We start from the raw sequence: 23,056 nt of genomic DNA on the forward strand, positions 1-23,056 counted from the left end.
GGCTTTATACGTGAATAGGAGGAGCTTGAAGTTGATTCTGTACCGTACAGGGAGCCAGTGGAGAGAGGCCAGAATCGGGGTGATGTGGTCCCTTTTACGGGTACCCGTCAGGAGTCTCGCTGCGGCGTTTTGGACCAGTAGCAGGCGGGACAGGGAAGATTGGCTGATCCCAGTGTATAGGGAGTTGCAGTAGTCTAGGCGGGAGGAAATGAAAGCGTGAATGATTTTTTCTGTGTCGTCGAATTGGAGGAAAGGTTTGATTTTAGCTATGGTACGAAGTTGGAAGAAGCTGGCTTTTACCACAGCGTTGACTTGCTTATCAAATTTTAATGCAGTCAAATATCATGCCGAGGTTTTTAACATGCGGTTTGACTAGGCAGGATAGGCTTCCAAGACTGCCTGTTATCGATTTGATGGAGTCGGGGGGGGGCGAATAGGATGACCTCAGACTTGCTCTCATTTAATTGGAGGAAGTTCTGTGACATCCAACATTTTATGTCCTCAAGGCAGTGTAAGAGGCTGTTTAAATTTGACTGGTTGTTGGGTTTCAGGGGGAGGTAAAGCTGAGGTAAAGAGAGCACAAGACCTGAGGTGCAGGAAATAGATGAGACATCGTTGAGGACGCTTTCAACTATGGTAGAAGGGAAACCCAAAGGAAGACTTCTGTGTGGAAAGACTTGAAATCAGAGCAGCGATATCTAAGCTGACACTTAGCAGGATAGAGATCAGATTGCCAAACAAAAGTAGCACCACCCTGGACAAAAAGCTGGAGTAACTCAGCGGGTCAGGCAGCACCTGTGGAGATAAGGAATAGCTGATGTTTCAGGTCGAGACACAGTTTTTTTTCACACAGAGAGTGGTGAATCTGTGGAATTCTCTGCCACAGAAGGTAGTTGAGGCCAGTTCATTGGCTATATTTAAGAGGGAGTTAGATGTGGCCCTTGTGGCTAAAGGGATCAGGGGGTATGGAGAGAAGGCTGGTACGGGATAATGAGTTGGATGATCAGCCATGATCATATTGAATGGCGGTGCAGGCTCGAAGGGCCGAATGGCCTACTCCTGCACCTATTTTCTATGTAGCTACGAGCATTACCCATCCAGAAGTCTTATGAAGGATCTCACATTCCTTTTCTCCAGAGATACTACCTGACCCACTGAGTTACTCCAGCATTTTGTGTCTACCTTCTATACAACATATATATTATGCTAATAGTTTCCCTCAGCGTTCTTTCAAACTGTCATAATAGTAGCATCTGTGGAGGGAAAGGGACGTTTGACATCGAGACCCTTTGGAATTAACTCTCCACAACTGCTGCTATATTGTTACACACCTGAAATGTCCTATATTTTTTTAAGTATTCTTTGAAGTAACCACTATCTCAAAATGCAGCAATTTGCTCTAATTTATAACCTCCATTCCCAAAGATTTCCAACACATCTGTGCTCAGTACATCTCGTTGGTAGACTACCATACATTAACATACAGCATTTGACAAGATGTACTTCTTTAACCCAGGATGATTTGAATTTATTTGTTTTGTTCATAATACTTGGAAAGCAGCTGGTGGTTAAATCCTCCAAACTGTATCAGGACTATGTAGTTTTAACTGTCCCTTTATCTGAACACACCAGAAAGTTGTCTGAACCTAGAGGTTTCTTCATACATGGTTGAAAAAGTTTTGTAGCCACTCAAGTTTTGATTATCAACGCAAGTGTAACTTATATCTTATATTTATGGTCAGGTCAAAAATGAGTCTTGATTTACCATTGGTAGTGACATGAATATTTTTAATTCAAATACAAAAGGAGGAAAATGTTTCTTTTTGTCTGCTTTAATTAAAGATATATATTGTGTTGCCAAAATGGCATTTGCTATTACCCTGTTTGAATGCAACCAAAATATTGAGATCACTTCCATCAGCTATACGGTTTTTTAAAATGACTCTTCAGAGAATATAATTTAAACAGCCATAAAATTCTACCATGAAACAAAGAGCATAATATAAATGGAACATTTAATCAGAGAAATTAAAATATTTATGTTCATTTCCCCTCCACCCTCCCCCACCCCCACTATAAGCGCATACATTTTCAAGGCAGTCCCATTGGAGAAAGCTATAGATGTGTTCAAACTCTTTTCTCCCCATTGAATGTTACTGAAACATTCATCTCAGATGTCAGTGCAAGGAGAAAAGAGAAAGATAGAAACATTAAAAAATGTAGATAGCATTAATACAAACAGCTTTCTGTACCCCATAAAATACCCAGTGTAGAATTCCTGCAAGAATATTCAAGAACAAACATCAAATACTGAATTGATCGAACAAATAACTCTTTAATTACATTCTAGAGTGTCTATAAGACATGTCTGTTGATGTATTTAAAATTTGACTTGCACATCAGTGGAAGACAGTTGCAAAAAGATTGATAAAAATTGTTTCAATCCATACATCGGCAAAACTAAAATTAGTCTTGCTCAACTCCTATGGATTTCCTAGAAATCCAAAAGCAGCTCTTAGCAAAAACACCTGAGATCCAAAGCACCAGTTAATTGGAGGTCCACAGGACCAAAACAGTTTGCTGTGAGGAGCTTCGATTGTAGTTTCTCATGTCACCAGAAATGTGAAGTGTAATAATTTACCAGACCCAGAACATGGTCAGCGAAAAGCAGAAAGCATCAGTTTATAAAGATCATTGGCTGAAGATCTAAACTAACCCTTGACACCAGACCCCTGGAATCTTTTTTTTAAATCCTGGGTGGGCATAATCTGATTTAAATGCCATGTACAAATCCCTCCTCAATTCTTCTGCCAACCTTGTCATCTGTAGGTCTAGTATTGGGAATAATGAAGAGGCGTTTCAGACTAAATGTTTACAAAAGGATTCTGTTCCTGAGAACTGTTTGTAAGTCAGAGACAAAAAACATCTGTGAGGAGAGATCTGGATGAGCGACAGTCAGTCTAGCTGACTCACTGAATAAACAAGTCTGTCCAGCGCTCACCTCGCCTCAGTCCAGCACCCCATTGTTGCAGCTGGTGAGATGGCTGGGGCAAGACAACGGAATTACCCCATTCCCACCTGGCACTAGATGCTGCAGCAGCCAGCAAATTCCTCCTTGCACACCCCACTAGTCTCCCACACGCATGTCTGTGTGCATGGGGCATCCAGTCAGGTGGTTGTAACCCAGGCAGGACGTGTGCCAGTAATACTATGTTTCTCATTGCATCTTTTTTTCCAACCATATTTAAGTATTTTACTATTATTTAATAGCATGATCAATTACATCACAAAACTACCAAATTCTCTCCCACTTTACCTGAAGCATTTATGCAGCTGAGAACTTAGAAAATCACCCCAAAATCTTGACTCTATTTTAAGAATATTGAACTGTCTTTGTTCTAAATTTCATGCCCAACCTTTCTACAGGATACTGAAAATTAAAATGATCAAACTATGCCCCTCCCTCATAACACCAGGTATGCAATATGGCTCCACCAGTACTTTATGATGTATACACTTTATGAAAAAATTAAGTGGAAGATACAATGTTGTTTCTTTCCCACCTCCAAACGTGCAAGACATGGTCATAGAAGGAACATGTTGCCAATAAATCACCTTTCTTTTTAGTCCAATCAATCCCAGCCTTGAAGTTCTGTTGCTCTTTCATGGCCAGGTCCGTACTTGGACATTGAGAGGCACCGCTGGCCTGCAAACTGCCTGAAGACCGAGAGCCATAATCATCTTCCACCTCCATATCAAATAAACCCGTGGGAGATTCATACTGAATCTTTAGATGCTGGAACTTGCCTACTGCTTCCTTTGTTCCTTGCTCACCATCCTTTTTCCTCTGTGTTTCAGCTAACAATGAAGGTGCAGACCAAGGCTCTGAGGTGGGTTGAGCATCAATTGATAACCTTGACCAGTCTGCCCCATAAGCCAGTGAGTTGTGCAATATGTATGAATAAAGAATCGGGCATCCTTCTTGACCTGCAGCTGAAGAAAACAGACACGTACTATGAAATAATACATATCATTGAAAAACATTTAATACACAACTATGCTTTTGGCTGTACAATCCCGTTCAAAGGGTCTTGGCAAACAAGCGCACGGTTACCAAATTATTTGCAGTTTAACCCAATCATATCCAGACTTCTTAATATTAATTTTATACGATGCTGCCTTTCATTCCATTATTTTGAGTTCAGTTGTGAAAAAGCTATCATTTTGTGTAAACAGATACCAATTACTCTTAAATTCAGTCTCCAGGCGCAATATTCACCAGTTGTAATACCTTATCCATTAAGAATCTTACAACTCATTAATGACTTAGTTATGTGACCAACGAGTGATTCAGATGAAGATAGGCACCAAATGCTGGAGTAACTCAGCGGGACAGGCAGCATCTCTGGAGAAGGGATGGGTGACGTTTTGGGTGGAGACCCTTCTTCAGTAACTCAGCGGGACAGGCAGCATCTCTGGAGAGAAGGGATGGGTGACGTTTCGGGTCGAGATCCTTCTTCAGATTGAAGGGTCTCGACCCGAAATGTCACCCATTCAGACTGGATGCTGGAGTCAATTATAAAAGACGAAATTGTGGAGCATTTGGATAGTAGTAACAGGATTGTTCCGAGTCAGCATGGATTTACGAAGGGGAAATCATGCTTGACTAATCTTCTGGAATTCTTTGAGGATGTAACTAGGAAAATTAACAGGGGAGAGCCGGTGGATGTGGTGTACCTTGACTTTCAGAAAGCCTTTGACAAGGTTCCACATAGGAGATTAGTGGGCAAAATTAGAGCACATGGTATTGGAGGTAGGGTACTGACATGGATCGAAAATTGGTTGACAGACAGAAAGCAAAGAGTGGAGATTAATGGGTCCCTTTCAGAATGGCAGGCAGTAACTAGTGGGGTACCGCAAGACTCAGTGCTGGGACCGCAGCTATTTACAATATACATTAATGACTTGGATGAAGGGATTAAAAGTACCATTAGCAAATTTGCAGATGATACAAAGCTGGGTGGTAGTGTGAACTGTGAGGAAGATGCTATGAGGTTGCAAGGTGACTTGGACAGGTTGTGAGTGGGCGGATGCATGGCAGATGCAGTTTAATGTGGATAAGTGCGAGGTTATCCACTTTGGTGGTAAGAATAGGAAAGCAGAGTATTATCTGAACGGTGTCAAGTTAGGAACAGGGGACGTACAACGAGATCTGGGTGTCTTAGTGCATCAGTCACTGAAAGGAAGCATGCAGGTACAGCAGGCAGTGAAGAAAGCCAATGGAATATTGGCCTTCATAACAAGAGGAGTTGAGTATAGGAGCAAATTGGTCCTTCTGCAGTTGTACAGGGCCCTCGTGAGACCGCACCTGGAGTATTGTGTGCAGTTTTGGTCTCCAAATTTGAGGAAGGATATTCTTGCTATTGAGGGCGTGCAGCGTAGGTTTACTAGGTTAATCCCGGAATGGCGGGACTATCATATGTTGAAAGACTGGAGAGACTAGGCTTGTATGCACTGGAATTTAGAAGGAGAGGAGATCTTATCGAAACGTATAAGATTATTAAGGGGTTGGACACGTTAGAGGCAGGAAACATGTTCCCAATGTTGGGGGAGTCCAGAACAAGGGGCCACAGTTTAAGAATAAGGGGTAGGCCATTTAGAACTGAGATGAGGAAAAACTTTTTCAGTCAGAGAGTTGTGAATCTATGGAATTCTCTGCCTCAGAAGGCAGTGGAGGCCAATTCTCTGAATGCATTCAAGAGAGAGCTAGATAGAGCTCTTAAGGATAGCGGAGTCAGGGGGTATGGGGAGAAAGCAGGAACGGGGTACTGATGGAGAATGATCAGCCATGATCACATTGAATGGCGGTGCTGGCTCGAAGGGCCGAATGGCCTCCTCCTGCACCTATTGTCTATTGTCAGATCTTAAGTCCCTTATGAATTTTAAATTTCCTCTTTTGTTATTTTAAAACTAGGAACATTGATTACCTATCTACTTACTAATGGGAAGTTTCCTCCATGTATTAATGGAGGCACATTAGGTGGATCCTGATGATGAACAGATTGGCAGATAACAATCTGGTGGGCGCTTGAACGTGATAAATGGAGAAGAAAAGAATGTGATATGCCAGGAAGGTGAGGAATGGAACCCTCCGATTTGCTGATCAGAATTGTACACCATATTCCAGCAGGATCTTTAGCACTATTTGTCAAGGGTTGGCATACATTCTTGTTTTGTATTCAATACCCTTACAAAGCCACAAACTTTCCTCAGGTGATTTGTTAAAATTACTTCTATGATTTGAGAACACGCAGTCCCAGGAGCATGGTATCAACATACCATGACAAACAATAATGCTTTCGGAGAGCAAACTGCAGGCATATAAATAAATATATGACCAGCCAAATAGTGCAAACAGTGTTATGCGGTCAGGCTGATTTATTCCTCCCCTCGGGGCATAAATTCCAGGAGAATTCCTACAATTCAAGTATGGCACCACGGTGGCGCAGCAGTAGAGTTGCTGCCTTACAGCGCCACAGACCCAGGTTCGATCCTGACTACAGGTGCTGACTGTACGGAATTTGTACATTTTCCCCGTGACCACATGGGTTTTCCCTGGGCGCTCCAATTTCCTTCCACACACCAAAGACAAACAGGTTTGTAGGTTAATTGTCTTCGATAAAGATTGCAAATCGTCCCGTGTTTAGGATAGTGCTAGCGTATGGAGATTGCAGGTCGGCACGGACTCAGTGGGCCGAAGGGCCTGCTTCCGCACAGTATTTCTAGACTAAACTAAACGTAGGATCAGATATTTTGTTACATGCACCTATGTCACCAGTTTGCACAGATACAGTCAATGTTTAAGCTTCCACACAAAGTCCATCTTCGGACCCAAAACACAGAGTCAAGGTCCCAATCATGGTTCTGATAAATTGCTTCCTTGGTTCTTCCCAACTGGGCATTTAAGACTTGTGAACATATCCTGTTTTATTCCAGAATTTCAACAATGGTGTTTTTGTGTTTTTATCACAATCATCGAGTAGTTATGTGGAACTTCCCCAAGGAGAGCGTTTGTTTGGTTAGAGGTCAAATCCAAAAACGGCACTGATGGATGTCCAGAAGCACAATACCTACCTAGGTCAAGGGAGGGTGAAGAATGATGGAGGCAAAACATTAAAAGAGGGCAGGTGGGCGGGAGTTGAGGAGTAGTTTTATTGAGCTTGTGAAAGTCTATCCTAAATTTTCCCAATAACTGTCCCAAAAGATTATCATCAACCAAACTTAAACGAACTGACCTGCAGTTGTCTGGACTGCTTGCACCTCTTTCTACACAAGGGTAAATACATTGGTATTTCCGGTCCTTTGTTGAAACTAGCAAATATTGGTAGATTAGAACCAAACCTTTCTTCAAACCTTATCTCAACCTCCTTAAATAACCTATGGTGCATCCTATTTGGACCTGCTGACATGTTTACTCTAAACACAGCCAATCTTTTAGAACATTCTTCTCAATTATCTGCAATGCTTTCCTTTCAATTGAGATTTTCGCAGCACTCGTTTTTCATGGTACCAAAACAATTGCCTGTCTGTAATCAGCAACTTGACTTAAATCTCAAGATCGGCTTAGCATAGTTTCAGAAGATTGCTTTAAATGCTTCTGCTCGAGTCTGAAGAAGGGTCTCGACCCAAAACGTCACCCGTTCCTTCTCTCCAGAGATGCTGCCTGTCCCGCTGAGTTACTCCAGCTTTTTGTCTGTCTTCGCTTTAAATATAAGGTAGTACTTCCTCACAAATTCAAACTACAAAAACAAAGAGGTTAAAAATCTCCATATTACAAGAAAATGTTTTCCAGCTCTTTTGTCATCCATTTCAGGACCTGCCCTCCAGAAAACTGCCCTGCTAATGTTTGCCTGCGGGCAACAGAGAACATAATCGAAAATCTCACAAATAATTTCCAATTAGACTTAAACTACTGATCAATAAGAAATCCTGATTGACAAAATTAATAAATACATTTTTCTGTTATTGTAATAAAGTAATAATTCCTTAAATGCCCAGTAAACCATAATCCAAAATCATACCCCTAAATTGATCCTGCACACATCTGATGTCAAGAAAATCAGCATTTGAGAACAGTATCATCAAACACTGACATTTTTCGCTCTCTTGTCCAGGGGCATTGAAGCTAAATTTATCACTTCAATTTCTGTCTCTGTTGGGATCAGATAGTTCACCAATAATTAAACTCATGATATTTCTGATCTGTAAGTGATTAATTACAGCACCAAACAATTCATTTCCTACAAATAAGCTGTCTGGGCTGACTCTTGCACAAAATAACATGGAACACATCCATTTCCATTTTAGCAAATAGACATTAGCATTTATAATGCAGCTTTTTAGGTTGACAGGTGTTAAAGACTCACCGAGTGCACGCTCACAGTCCAGGATGTGGTATCCATTGTGCATGCATGCTGCAAGCAGCAGACCTTCCTGACTTGGATGCCACTTCACCCTCCACACACCTCCCTGCACGTGGGTATCTGCCAACGGCCGCTTCATCTGCCGCGAATCCCAGATAACAACATGTTCGTCATAACTGAAAAGAAAAATTGAATGAATAAAATTGATCGTTATAAATAGAAACAAGTCTGTTCACATATTGAATTAGTTTCATTCATGGTTAAAGTACACAATACTTTAAAAATAAATTGAATGCAATATTTCTTCTCAATTTCCCCATTAGCCATTGAACTAGATTTCTCAAAAAATCACCAGGAAACATAACTTCAGTAAAGATGGAGAACTGACAAAGCCAATCAGGATAAATTTGAGTAAAACATTAAGTTTAGTATCATGCACAGCTCAACAAAATTCCTCGAAGAACAAAAAGCAAAGTTCCTCTCGTTTTAGTGAGTAGAAATTGCACCTTCCAGTAGCCAGTATGTGTTGTTTATGCGGATTGCTTTGGATACTGCACACTCCCATCGAGTGCCTGAAAAACAAATATTTGTTTGAGAATTAAAGGGCAAACTGAGATTTTAATTTCCCTTTAAAACTTCAGTAATGTGAAGAACACCAAAATCTGCCAGGTTCAGTAGCTAAATCATAACACATTAGTTATGTCATCCGGCATTATGGTAGAAGTGGTATTATTGAAGTGAAAAGGCATAGGACTAAACAGATAAAGTATCCATCAATCTCTGTTCAAAGTCTCTATGTAGATTACAGATATGATCAGGCTCCACACAGCGGCAGATCACATACCAAGGTTATGTATAATGCTGAATTAAATCAGAACACTGCTGTCATGCAACCAAAAAAATATATTGCTTTTTCCTCAAGCCTCTACACATTATTCTACAAAATGTTTCAACACGGACTTTCATCCTTTCTCAGGACAAAAGCAAAAATTAGAATTTACAAGATATATACAATTGACTTGCTAAAATTGCTCTGGATTGACCAGGAAAAGCAAGAGGATTGGCAGCAATGAAGCCACTTTATTGCTCAAACTTCCAATCCGTCAATGAAACTGGTGCCACAGTACCTTTGATACTGTCCTTTCACCTGCGGGCTCTTTGCTGGCATCCTGCCCCACCAAAGGGGTAAAGCTTTTCTAATTAAGCTGTTATGCAAAGCAAGTTTGAGATAGTCTGTCCCTGTCTTTGGGTGAAGTGTTTTAGTGCAGTACAGAGCTGTGGACAGGGTCAGACTAATGGATGAGGATCTTTCATAGGAATCTGAAATTCAAGCAACACCTGAAACCTGGAATTATTTAATACTAATTAGATGTGTCAAATTCCCCAGGTAAAATACAATTCACCTAAAAGCTTAAAGCTTCACCAGGATATGCAAAGTTAAGGATATACAAAGTTAAAACACAAGCACTCATTCAGCTCCTCATAGCTGAGCAATTCATTAGAGTAGAGTAGTATTAGAGCAGTGGCACTTTCAAAAATTGTGCACATACCTGGTGCTGATGAAGATTGGCTTATTAGTCCCTGTCCGCATGTCCCAACATTTCAACTTACTGTCATCACCTCCTGGAGGAGGACAGAAAGGGAAATTAAATTAAACTAGCACACAATGTTCTAAGCAGCTCACAAATACATTCTCATTGAAATATACATTCTTTGTAGACTTTTTGTAGACCAGTATCTGGAGTTGTCTCCATACCCTCAAAATATACTTGCCTCTCCATCTTTGGGCAAAGAAGCCAAATGTTAAGCTAGGGAAAAGGCAAACTACCTTGTTGTGAACATGCAGGTACACATGTCTGGTGAGGTCAGGATCGTGCTCTGTTATGATGCTTTTCATAAAGTGCATAAACTGCCAATATTTCTGTCTTGGATTACACATGAAGCCTCTGTTAGCCAGTTAATATATTTCTGCAAGAATCAGTCCTTGTAGAAAATAGATAAATTGTAGAGGTGGGGGGAAATTGGGAAAGGGTGGTCGGGGAAAAAACATTTGAAAAAATTAACTGCACTTCCTAGGATCAATTCTACAATTCGACCAGCAACAGTATATTTGGAGAACGAGGGCATTTACCAGTCTGACAGAGCAGGAATATTAGCATTATTGACGGAATTCTGAAGTAAGATGATCTATAAAGACAAATTTCCTCAATTATTTTCTAAACAAAACATGATCTAATATTGGAAAACAGCTATTTCACCGTACTTCTAGATTATTTTTTTCTTCTCATCAATTACAATACCATGCATGCTCCCCTGATGGTTTAGGGAATAACACAGGGTTCGAGAAGATGAATAGTTCAGTACCAGGTCGGTGTCAAATGATTGAACCTTAGTTGAGATATTGGAATGGCATCAACTGGAAGTGGAGATGCAGGGCAGTAATAGAATTCAAAGTTCTTCCCTTTTCCCTTCGTTGGGGAAATGTCCTATATCCAGAAATCGGATGACATGAATTGTCTCGTTTAATATTTGGGGAATGAATGCTTTGAGAATGCACTAAAGAGCACAATAAACTCGTACACGGCACATCATTAATGTACCGTGTTTTCAAGAGGGGAGAACATTTAAATTATAAAGTTTACTAGTGTAGGTAAAGGAATAGTTCATGCACAGATAAAAACAAGCATGTTTGGGGCTGACTTTCACTCAACTGCTCTGAATAAATACCTGAATAAATAACATCTGTATTCCAGTAATTGAAAGCTGCAATCCAAGCTTCAAAGTCATGTGCCTTCCACTGGGAGACTACGGCCATTGCTGATCTACTGCTGTCCACAGATATCAGGCTCAAACATCCCTTTGAGTCACTGCTAATGATCTTGACAGGTTCACTGTGAACACAAAAATGAAAAAGGTCGTAAGATTAGCCACACAACATTCTACATTTCAGGAACAATTCAGCTTTAAAAGTAGAACATAAGCTTTACAAAGAGGACATTGATTAAGTTACTCTGAGAGCTTACACATTTAAAAATGAAGGAAATAATCAATAAATTACTCAAGAATACATAGTTTGAAAATCCCTTTGAAAAAAAAAACTAAAAAGGGAATGAGCAGGAATAAAAACTTACTGCCATTTTCCTGTTGACCAGTCCAGGGACAGAGCCAGGCTTTCTGTCCCTAACTTAACACTGCACATGGGCTCCAATGAGCAGCTGTTTTTCTACTGAAAGAAAAGATTTCATTGAGCCGCAGACTCATTGAGCTCCATTTTAATGCCCACATTTCCATTTGTCTTTATCACCATTTTTTACCTTTCCATATGTACAGAGTTTCACGAATATTAATTTTAAGGAGGCTTGAAACTGATTTACTTTTGCAAGGAGCTTTAGTGACTGGTCCATTCTTGTTTTCACCATACATTTAATATATGCATTTCAGCAGGAGCATAAAATAGAGACTAAAAACAAATCCTGGACCAATTACCCCACCCTAATCCATGGGAGTGAGGGTAAATGACATCAGGACAGATTATTTAGATGCAGAGCTTTTGGAAGGAGTGGGTGTAAGGGAAGCAATTTCCAATAAAAGATGAAGCAACAACTTTAAGTAGCATTGATTTTTTTTCCTGCAGCCCATGAAAGACAATATTTGACATTTTAGATTTCATTTTACAAAAACAAGATAATTTTATCATTAGCTTAAAGCAAGTAATAAAATTACTAACTGCTCCTGTGAAAGACTAGCTACACAAAGCCAAGACTGATCTGTGTAGTTTGTAGCGCTTTATTTTTATTAACCCAAAAAACATTCTTCAAACTCAAACACATTCAAAATATAAGAAAACTGTTTCTAAATATCCATACAAATAATTACATTGAAAGACAAAGATGTCTCCATGATGAATCATAAACCAAAAGCATACCTTCATGCTTAATAAATCTTAATTAATGCAAACTTCATTATTTGTGGTTAGCCATCGGAACCAGTTCATATTCTAACCTAGTCAAGAATTCTCCTCCACATTATTTCCACAAAGAAATATCCATCTCACACAGTAGCAGAGATTGGGCCAGCAGCTCAGACATATGAATGGATATAATGACAGCTTTTAAAATATATATGAATATGCAAGTGGTTAGGGGAGGTTTAGAGGGAAATAGGCCAAATGCAGGCAAATGGGACTGGTACAGTATGTCAACTTGGTCAGCATAGACAAGGTGGGCCTAAAGGACTATTCCGTGCTGCACAGCTCTATGACTGCATGACTCTATCTCCTAATCCATACCGTTAATATAGATTATGAATATCTGCACTCTTATAACATCCCAATTATTACAGCTTTCCAACCGCAAGATAGCCTTTTTTTCCCCATTTTCTGTCTGTTAACTAATCATCAAAGCACAACGCCATAATAACCCTAAAGTCAGGTATACTAACCTTGTTTAACAGCCTCATGTGGCAACTTGTCGGAAATCTTTTGAAAATCCCAAACTATCACATTAACTAGTTCACCCGTAACCAGTTAGCTACAACTTCCATTAAAATTTGCAAGAAATTTGGCAAACACTACTTCCTTTCGTAAATCCCTTTTAACTATTATTTACCATGTTCCCAATTACCATTTCCTTAAAAGATTTCAGCATTTTCTCCACTAAAAATAGTACACATGCCTTATTTGGTGTTAGATTATACAGTTCCAGGCTTCCTTCAGCATTCGCTACACCAAGTACAGGATACCCAGCCATGGGCACATGACACCTGCAATCAAGATAGCTTTAGATTATTATTCCAACTTTCAGAAGAAAACAACTCATTACATAGTGAAGTCATCATTTAACCAAAAATACAGACAAGAATCAAGCTGTATCAAATCATGAGAACACTTCCCATGTCTAATGTAGGAAAATAACTGCAGATGTTGGTACAAATCGAAGGCATCACAAAATGCTGGTATTTATTCACAAAATGCTGGAGTAACTCAGCAGGTCAGGTAGCATCTCAGGAGAGAAGGAATTGGTGACGTTTCAGGTCGAGACCCTTCTTCAGGAAGAAGAAGAAGAGTCTCGACCCGAAACGTCACCCATTCCTTCTCTCCTGAGATGCTGCCAGACCTGCTGAGTTACTCCAGCAATTTGTGAATAAATACCTTCGATTTGTACCAGCATCTGCAGTTATTTTCTTACACAAAATGCTGGAGTAACTCAGCGGGTCAGGCAGCATCTCATCAGCAGAAGGAATGGGTGAGAAGGAATAGTTCCTCTGTCCCTCTCTTTCTCCTCCCCTTCCCAGTTCTCCCACTGTCTTCCTGTCTCCAACTACATCCTATCTTTGTCCCACCCCCTCCCCTGACATCAGTCTGAAGAAGGGTCTCAACCCGAAACATCACCCATTCCATCTCTTCTGAGATGCTGCCTGACCCGCTGAGTTACTCCAACATTTTGTGATACCTCCCATGTCTAATGTGTCGATTATGGTAATTTTAGGTTAGATCTCCAGTCTGCAGTGAATTACTATCATTTAGGATGGAAATAGAAATGCAACCACAGTTTCCATTAATGGGTCAAATGTTCTAATTAGTTTGTCCAGGGTTCCTGTTCTGACAGCTACAAACTTACAAATTTCAGATCTACACAAGATAATCCATCATGTTTAATGTCACCAGTCTCTCCTGTAGGCAGATTGTAACTATTATATAAAGAGAATATCTTTCTTCCTAAAACCTAGTCATTCAATAACAGATTAAATAACGCATCCACGTTAAATGAATTCTCAATATTTCTCAAGTTAAATGCTCTTATGTTCCAAAAACAAATTCCAAAATTTTCATTAAATTAGAATGACATAATTAGAATGACAAAAAAGCTGATTCAACTTGTAATAATATGCAAGTAAAAATTAAGCAGCATCCAACAGAGAAACAATCAATCCATACCCGCTCTGCAAAGATCAAAGCTCTGTAGTTCTGCCACATTGAATGTAGTCATAAGAAAGCTATGCAGTTCTGTCACATGATGGTGGACAATTAAGCAGGAAACTAAAAGTGGTTCTAAAAACATAACTGTCCTGTAAAATGAGGCTTGAAGGTTCATGGTGTAATGAAATCAGACTAAAAATCAATGAGCAGGGCCCAGTAAATTATGGTTATGGACAAGGCTGAAACACTTGTGGTCACTTTCATCCAAATGCCAAATGATTTATCCAAGTTTGCATCCTCCCAAAATAACCACCATCACAGAAGCCACTTCCAGCCAAGTTTGTTCTTAATAATAAGTGAAGCAAAAGGCTCAGAACACAAAGGTAGCAATGCAAAAAGGGGCCATGCAATATCTCAACACACACCAGAGCTGACCATGCTTCCAGCCAAGCTGCTCCAGATCAATTAAAACACTGGCATCTGCCCAACTATGTGGAAAATTGCCCAGGGGTGTTGTGTTCACAAGAAGCAGGGAAACTACAATCTTTCCAATTAACATTTTGTCTTCTATCAGTCATCAGCAAAGTGATACAAGATGTCAAGCAGCACTTACTCACCAAAACTCTGCTCACTGATTACCAGTCTAGATTTCACCACACCATATACCTTCAGGCCTCACTACAGCCTCGATGTAAACATTCATCAAAAGACTAATTGTTGTAAGGTGTGCATTTTGAGAAGTAAAACCAAGCCAGGGCCTTCACAGTGAATGGCAGTGTGCTGGGGAGTATTATAGGGCAAAGGGACCTAGGAGCGCAAGTACACAATTCCCTGAAAGTGGTTTCGCAGAGAGATCTGGTGGTCAAGAAGGCTTTTGGTAGATTGGCCTTAATTATTCAAGGTATTGAGTATGGACAATGGGATGATATGTTACAGTTTTAAATGATGTTAGTAAGGTCGCATTTGGACTATAATAATAATAATAATAATACATTTTATTTATATAGCGCTTTTCATATACTCAGACGCTTTACATAGATTTTTAGAACATAGGGAAATGAATAAATAGATAAATAAATAAATAAATAAATGAACAGAGAAAGGAGACAGAAGGTGAGGTGACCTTCAGTGGTTGAAGGCACTATATTGTTCAGTTTTGATCAGACTGCCATAGGAAGGGCGCTGTAAAGCTGGAATGATTGCAGAGAAGATATACGAGAATATTGCCAGGTACGCCTGAGCTGTAGGAAAAAGCTGGACAGGCTAGAACTTTATTCCTTGGAGTGCAGGAAGCTGAAGGATGATCTTATAGAGGTGTATAAAATCATGATGAGAATAGATAGAATGAATGCACAGAGTCTTTTACCCGAAGTATGGTAATCCAGAACCAGAAAGATTTAATAGGAACCTAAGGGGCAACTTTTTCCACACAGAGGGTGGTGGGTGTATGGAATGAGCTGCCAAAGGTAGTAGTTGAGGCAGGTACTATAAAAATGTTTAAAATTCATTTGGACAGTAACATGGATAGGAAAGATTTAGAGGGGTATGGGCCAAACAAAAGCAGGTGGGACTTATGGTGATGGGGCACCTTGGTACGCATTGACAAGTTTGTCCAAAGGCCCCGATTCCATGCTGTATGACACCATGACATAAACTAGCCCAACTGCTCCCCCCTCCCCCGGCATCACATCCCTCCACAAAGCAGCCCATCAGGTGAATCAAATAGTCAACTTTGTCAAGCTCTGAATATTAGGAATTGGACATCCAAATTAGTTGCCAGTACATTAAAACAATACATCGAATACATCAGTCTTTTCTACAAGGGTAGATTTTCATGACTGAACGTGGAAGAAGTTATGTTTTCTTGTACATTAAAATGCAGGAAACTAAAGTACAATTAATTACCAAGGCAAATGGATGACTTTTATTGCGAGGGTAAGGGAATCTATAAGCAGTGAAATCATCTTACAAGTCATTGGTGAAATAATATGTGTACCAGTTGGTCGCCTATTAAGGAACTAACTTACATTTGAAGTAGTTCACATATGGTTCACTTGATTCCTGGAATAAAGGGAAAGATTGAGCAGGATGGGCTGATACACATTGAAGTTTGGAGTAAATAGATGGGATTCTTCTCCCAGAGAGTTATGAATATTTGCAATTCTCTACTTTGAAAGTTGATTTACTGTATATATCCAAAGTTGATTATTGGACTACTGGGGGATCACGATTTATGGGCAACAGACGGGGAGATTAGAATCAAGGCCAATATCAGATTAGCTATGATCTTACTCAATGGTGGACTAGCCTTTAGGTATGATCAAATCCTGCTCCTATTTTGTGTGTTCATAAAAGCCCTATTAATGCTTACCATTTGAGATCTAATATTGCAGGCATTTCAATCCTCTGTACCTCTGTTAATGGAGAATAAAGCTGTTTCTGTTGAAAGCAGTATAGGTAAAGCCGCCCTTGCCGTAGTTGAGGCTTATTAATTTCCGAGTCTCCTGACCCCTGGAAAAAGTTATAAATAGTCAGTTAAATTTTTTATTAAGTCATTACTAGACATCTAAATTTAAGAGATCTCTCTTTGAAAGGCTGTTTTGAGGGAATCCTTTGAATCATGAAATGAATCACAGTTATATCTGACCCTGCTCTCCATTTCTATAGATTCATTGTGTCAAAGTTCAATGGGAAGCAATGAAACCGTGCCTTTCTACTGTACTCACAGGCCAATTCTGAGGGTAATTGCAGTGACCCCACTCCTTTCCAGCCAATATTAGCAGAGGCTTAAATTGAATCACTAACATTCCAAAAATATTATTATCAATGTTACTCCTGTTTGATTCATCTGAAAATTTCATTACAGTCTTCAAATTAAGAAAGTCCACAATCTTCCTAATAATAACTAAAGTGAGATTTAATTGCAAAAAACAATTTCCCTTCCTGTAAACAGCACTGTACCTTCTCTTCAGGATTCTTTAATTGATAAGTACCACAGGTTAGTACATGATGCCACTGGTCAATAGGGCACCACTCCACAGCATCTGCACTGTACTCTGTATCCACCACCTGGAGGGTTTGAGCTGTACATCGAGCCTCCATGTCAATAACTCATCGCAGGGCCTGATTTAATTGTCTAAAAATAAACGTTGCATCTGAAAAGAAAAAAAGGTGCAGTTATTTTTCTATCAAAACTGTCCACAACAAAAACAGAAAAGTTATACATAATTACTAGTACTCCCATTTGTGAATAAAAAGTACTCCAAAAGGGACATCAAAAACCTGGATAAAACACACACTTTGGGCTGTGACATATTGCATTATTTGTAGCATAAAACATGGCTGCTCAGCTCGCTGGATCCATGCAAGCCTCATCCTTTATGCAAAACTATAATACTAACCTATTTTCTTCTCCTCTCTTCCAGTCAAACATTCATACATGGGTTAAACAAGATAGTTCAATGTTAAAGCAAAGTGGTCTCCAAACTTCGCCTCATCGACTGCAGGCTGTCCAACCTGAAAATGGCAGCCCCATATACTCTAGTATTATTGGTGAATAAATGTTAATCCCGGAAGATAGAATTTTGTACAAGCTGATGTAAATGCAGAAAGTTTCAATCTTCCTGATGGCCCCAAAATTTCACATTGTACACCCAAGTAGCACAAGGCAAAAAGTTTATAATCTCTTGACATAGGTACTAACACACATTTAAGTAAGTATTTTTTCCCAGTTGTACTAACCTAGAAACTGAATCTATACCCAGTAAATATAAATTTATCTTCAGACACTTTTCTACTTAAAGTTAAGAGAAAAAGAAACATTCGCTTTACAGCAGCGCAGTCAGATAACCAAAGCGCTATTGAACAAAAACATGAGCTCCTAACTATTCTGTTCTGACAATGTGCTTCTCCCCCTCCCTTCACACAGCAAGTGATATTCCACCTAATATTGTTATTTGAACTCCAAACCAGCGTTTTGCACTAGAAGTGTTTTGTGGGTCACTGGAACACTTAGGCTTATAGTTCCCAGTGAACTAAATTGATTTTCAGCATGATTTTCTCCTGATATTAGCCAAACCAGTACAAAATGAAAAGGAACAAATACTGTACAATTAATTGCCCACCTTTCACATTAGTTTAAATACAAATCCCACTGGAAGGTTTCATTCACGTCTCATTGCATTCCCAAATCAAATGAATCACCACAGATTGATTATTCAATAGCTTTCCCACACATTGTATCTAGCCTCCAGAGTAATGAAGCACCAATTTACAGTTTATACAATTACACCAATGATGTTTACTTTACTAGACATGAGTGAATAATATATTTCTGTTGAAAGTACACTCAACTCCTTCCTGTTTCACATTTCCAACTTTCCACCTATTTTTTGCAGAAGTTCAAGGCAACGGCTCACCAACAACTTCTCAAAGGCAATGAAGAATGGGCATTAAATGTTATTTGAGGGCACTGTCAGAAACCAAAGCATGCTAAAGGAATAGAACTTTGATCCACTAAACTACTGAGAAGACAAAGTGCAGGAGTAACTCAGCGGGTCAGGCAGCATCTCTGGAGAACATGGATGGGTGACAATTCGTATCAAGACCCTTTTCGCAGTAACCTGTAGACTGTGCTGTGTCAATAGAAATTAAAAACAAATTAGACTGATAGATTATGATTGTATGGAACATTTAAAGGAAATGGGCTAAAAGTGGGAAAAGAGAGTCAGGATACAACTCAGGCAATGAATGGCAAAATAAATGCAAGAGGCTCAGTCCTTACTATACCAGTTCATATCTACATTGCAAACCAAGCACAAAAAAAGTCAGAAAATGGCAAGCCTTCCTATCTGAACAAACAAGTCATTCAACTTTGTTGATATGTTTCCTCCTAGAAATAAACAATTCCATCTGCCCTGTTCCTTTTGATTATAAAATTTTATTCCAAACACTTTCCAGATGTTGACAATATTGCCACAATGCCAGAGAAGATTTTTGTCAATACAACCTAGTGAGAACTGAAAAAAAGGACATCTGTCCAAAAGATGTAGGGGGAGGAAAGAAAAAAAAGTTGAGGAGAATGTGTGTGTGGGGATTTCCGTTTAAGAAAACTCAAGAACACGACAATCAGCCCACTATGCCCATGCCAACCAAGATGCCAATTTAACTAATCCCATCTGCCATCACGTGATACATATCCATTATACATTGCTATCGTCTGAAGAATTGTCTATTGTCTGAAGAAGGGTCTCGACCCGAAACGTCACCCATTCCTTCTCTCCCGAGATGCTGCCTGACCTGCTGAGTTACTCCAGCATTTTGTGAATAAATCGATTTGTACCAGCATCTGCAGTTATTTTCTTATACATTGCTATCGTATTTGTGTCTACCATCAACTCTTAGTAGCACTCTTCCTGGCACCTCCCGTGTGTAAAAAAGCCTTGTTCATTTTAAACTTACTGACTGTCACTTCAGTATTTGCCATTTCCTCCATAGGGAAAAGACCCTGGCTATCTACTAAAGGTAAGAATGTCCGTGTTGCATGTATTGGTAGTGTATGCTGTAAGCTGCCATGTCCTCCAGTTGCCTTGAGCGACTCCGTGCGTCACACACTTTGACCTTACGTGCAATCCCCTAATAGCATAAAATGCCAGAGCAAAAGGAGGGCCGTTGAGTGGTACAGCGACTAGGGTGTTCTATCACTAGGGTGGTCGAAGGTTTCCTGCCTCCGAATAAACACCTCCGTCGAAGACAGACACAAAAAGCTGGAGTAACTCAACGGGACAGGCAGCATCTATGAAGAGAGGGAACGGGCCACAAGACCCTTCTTCAGACTCACCAGCTTTATGTGTCTATCTTCGGTTTAAACCAGCATCTGAAGTTCCTTCTTATATATCTCACTTCATTATACCCGGAAATCGGGCAGCACGGTGGCGCAGCGGTAGAGTTGCTGCCTCACAGCGCCAGAGACCCGGGTTCGATCCCGACTACGGGTGCTGTCTGTACGGAGTTTGTCCGTTCTCCCCGTGACCTGCGTGGGTTTTCTCCGAGATCTTCGGTTTCCTCCCACACTCCGAAGACGTGCAGGTTTGTAGGTTAATTGGCTGGGTAAATGTAAAAATTGTCCCTAGTGGGTGTAGGATAGTGTTAGTGTCCGGGGATCGCTGGGCGGCGCGGACCCGGTGGGCCTGTTTCCGCGCTGTATCTCTAAAAAAAAACTTTTTATAAATCCAGTAACATATAGACAATAGGTACAGGAGTAGGCCATTCAAGCCAGCACCGCCATTCAATGTGATCATGGCTGATCATTCTCAATCAGTACCCCGTTCCTGCCTTCTCCCCATACCCCCTGACTCCGCTATCCTTAAGAGCTCTATCTAGCTCTCTCATGAATGCATTCAGAGAATTGGCCTCCACTGCCTTCTGAGGATATCTCACTTCATTCAATCCAATACCCAGAAATGTACCAGACAGTCCTCAGGTCACTTCATATATACTAGAATTAGAGCAAACAAAAATAGCTGCCTAGTCACTACATCCATGAACTGACTAACCCAGAGTGGAACATCCTTCCCCACACCACCAGATGTGCACCAACCTTGTCACTCTTCAAGTCACAGCTCGACAACTTGGACATGGATCATCTCACCAGACGTGCCCACATAAAAATGTAAATAACCCGTTTTACAAGCGGTGCCCACGCGAGCGGACCGTCCCTGCAGGAGAGAGCCCAGCTGTTGGCGGGGTTGTGCAGTGGGTGGCAGGAACAGAAATACATACTCAGCCCTGCGTCGTCGGATCTATGATTACCCGCTCCTCCTTCCCATCCCCGGGGCTGCTGTCCCGCCATTCGGCCCCGAGGGCGGGCGGGCGGGCGGGTGGGAGCGCGCGTCCCTCACCCCCATCCCGCGCTGCGCCGCGCCGCGCGCGTCCCCGAGGGCGGCCGTTGTCCCCGCGCGCCCAACGGTCACTCACCCTGTTCCCGCTAGCCGCTCCCCCTCTCTTCCTCACTCCGCGCATGCTCGCGGGTTGCTCCCCCCCCCCCTCCACAGCCCACCGGAGGCGAGCCATAGCGCGAGTGGCAGCCGCGACGACCAATCCCAGCCGTCGCCCTCTTCTGCGGTTCTGCGTGATCGACGGCGGCGGCGACCAATCACAGAAGCAAGCACGCCGCATCGTCACCGGTGTGCGGGCCTTTTGCGATCACGTGGTTCTCCGTCTCCTCCCCCCCCCCACACACGTGACCTCGCCGTTGGCGCGGCGGGCGGCGAGAGGTTGTCGGCGTCCAGCGGCCCCCGGAGTTTAAAGCCCAGGTTAGAAAAAAAACAAATGCTGCAGCTCTCGAATGCGAACTGAATGTACCCGGGGGGTGGGGGGGGTTCGGCTCAGCAGAACTGGCAGCATCTGTGGAGGGAATGTCCGGATCAAGTGGATGGGGAGAAGCTGGGCAACAGGCAATATGTGCTGAAAAAGAGAGGGCAAAAGGGAACACGTCTGTGGCAGGGCAGACAATAGGTGCAGGAGTAGGCCCTTCGGCCCTTTGAGCCAGCACCGCCATTCGCTGTGATCATAGCTGATCATTCTCAATCAGTACCCCGTTCCTGCCTTCTCCCCATACCCCCTGACTCCGCTATCCTTAAGAGCTCTATCTAACTCTCTCTTGAAAGCATCCAGAGAATTGGCCTCCACTGCCTTCTGAGGCAGAGGACAAGAGAAAATGGAGGGTACGTGGTGATGAACATGGAGCTGGATCTGGAGTTGGACCTGGACTGGAATTAGACCTGGACTGGAGTTGGACCTGGACTGGAATTAGATCTGTACTGGAGTTGGACCTGGACTGGAGTTGGACCTGGACTGGAGTTGGACCTGGACTGGAGTTGGACCTGGATCTAGAGTTGGACCTGGACTGGAGTTGGACCCGGACTGGAGTTGGACCCGGACTGGAGTTTGACCCGGACTGGAGTTGGATCCGGACTGGATTTGGACCCGGACTGAAGTTGGACCCAGACTGGATTTGGACCCGGACTGGATTTGGAGCCGGACTGGAGTTGGACCTGGACTGGAGTTGGACCTGGACTGGAATTAGACCCGGACTAGAGTTGGATCTGGAATTGGACCTGGACTAGAGTTGGACTTGGACTGGAATTAGACCTGGACTGGAGTTGGACCTGGATCTAGAGTTGGACCTGGACTGGAGTTGGACCCGGACTGGAGTTGGACCCGGACTGGATTTGGAGCCGGACTGGAGTTGGACCTGGACTGGAGTTGGACCTGGATCTGGACTAGATATGGCTGGACGTGGACTGAAGTGCACTGGAATGAACATTGACATGGGGAGGTAGACACAAAAAGCTGAAGTAACTCAGCGGGTCAGGCAGCATCTCTGGAGAGAAGGAATGGGTGACATTTCGGGTCGAGACTCGTCTTCAGACATGGGGATGTTAGACAATAGACGCAGGAGGAGGCCATTCGGCCCTTTGAGCCAGCACCGCCATTCAATGTGATCATGGCTGATCATTCTCAATCAGTATCCCGTTCCTGCCTTCTCCCCATACCTCCTGACTCCGCTATCCTTAGTGGAAGTTTAGATGAAGCAGCTCGGCACAGGCCAGGAGAGTGTAAAAGGAGTGGGAGAAGAGGCTGCAAAAGTCAGAGTTACACAACACAGAAACAAGCCCTGGGGTCATCCGTGTTGGACACGTTGCCATCCGAGCTA

General features: G+C 41.8%; 2 protein-coding genes across 2 annotated transcripts in view; one reads left to right on the plus strand and one right to left on the minus strand.

The window, feature by feature from the left end:
- Positions 1 to 736: 736 nt before the first annotated feature.
- dph7 (diphthamide biosynthesis 7) lies at positions 737 to 21,241 on the minus strand. Its single transcript, XM_078426181.1, has 10 exons — positions 21,121 to 21,241; positions 17,302 to 17,495; positions 16,712 to 16,851; positions 13,097 to 13,184; positions 11,555 to 11,646; positions 11,151 to 11,314; positions 9,974 to 10,046; positions 8,930 to 8,995; positions 8,427 to 8,599; positions 737 to 3,993 (listed from the first exon to the last, which is right to left on the minus strand). The coding sequence occupies exons 2-10, from the start codon at positions 17,440 to 17,442 to the stop codon at positions 3,530 to 3,532; spliced, it is 1,401 nt and encodes a 466-aa protein (XP_078282307.1). The 5' UTR covers positions 17,443 to 17,495; positions 21,121 to 21,241; the 3' UTR covers positions 737 to 3,529.
- Positions 21,242 to 21,584: 343 nt separating this feature from the next.
- LOC144608364 (uncharacterized) overlaps positions 21,585 to 23,056 on the plus strand; it is a 45,619-nt gene continuing 44,147 nt past the window's right edge. Inside the window, exon 1 of the mRNA XM_078426043.1 lies at positions 21,585 to 21,653. The gene's annotated coding sequence lies outside the window, so the exon portion shown is untranslated. The remainder of the gene's footprint in view (positions 21,654 to 23,056) is intronic.

The sequence above is a fragment of the Rhinoraja longicauda genome, chromosome 31 (genome assembly GCF_053455715.1).
Source record: "Rhinoraja longicauda isolate Sanriku21f chromosome 31, sRhiLon1.1, whole genome shotgun sequence".
NCBI classification, from domain to species: Eukaryota; Metazoa; Chordata; class Chondrichthyes; order Rajiformes; family Arhynchobatidae; genus Rhinoraja; species Rhinoraja longicauda.

Coding starts and splice junctions, on each gene's coding strand:
- dph7 (XM_078426181.1), bottom strand. CDS start 17,442: ATGGAGGCTCGATGTACAGCTCAAACCCTCCAGGTGGTGGATACAGAG. Junction 8,996..9,973: donor CCAATCTTCATCAGCACCAG/GTATGTGCACAA, acceptor TTTGTTTTTCAG/GCACTCGATGGGAGTGTGCA. Junction 8,600..8,929: donor CACATACTGGCTACTGGAAG/GTGCAATTTCTA, acceptor TTTTCTTTTCAG/TTATGACGAACATGTTGTTA.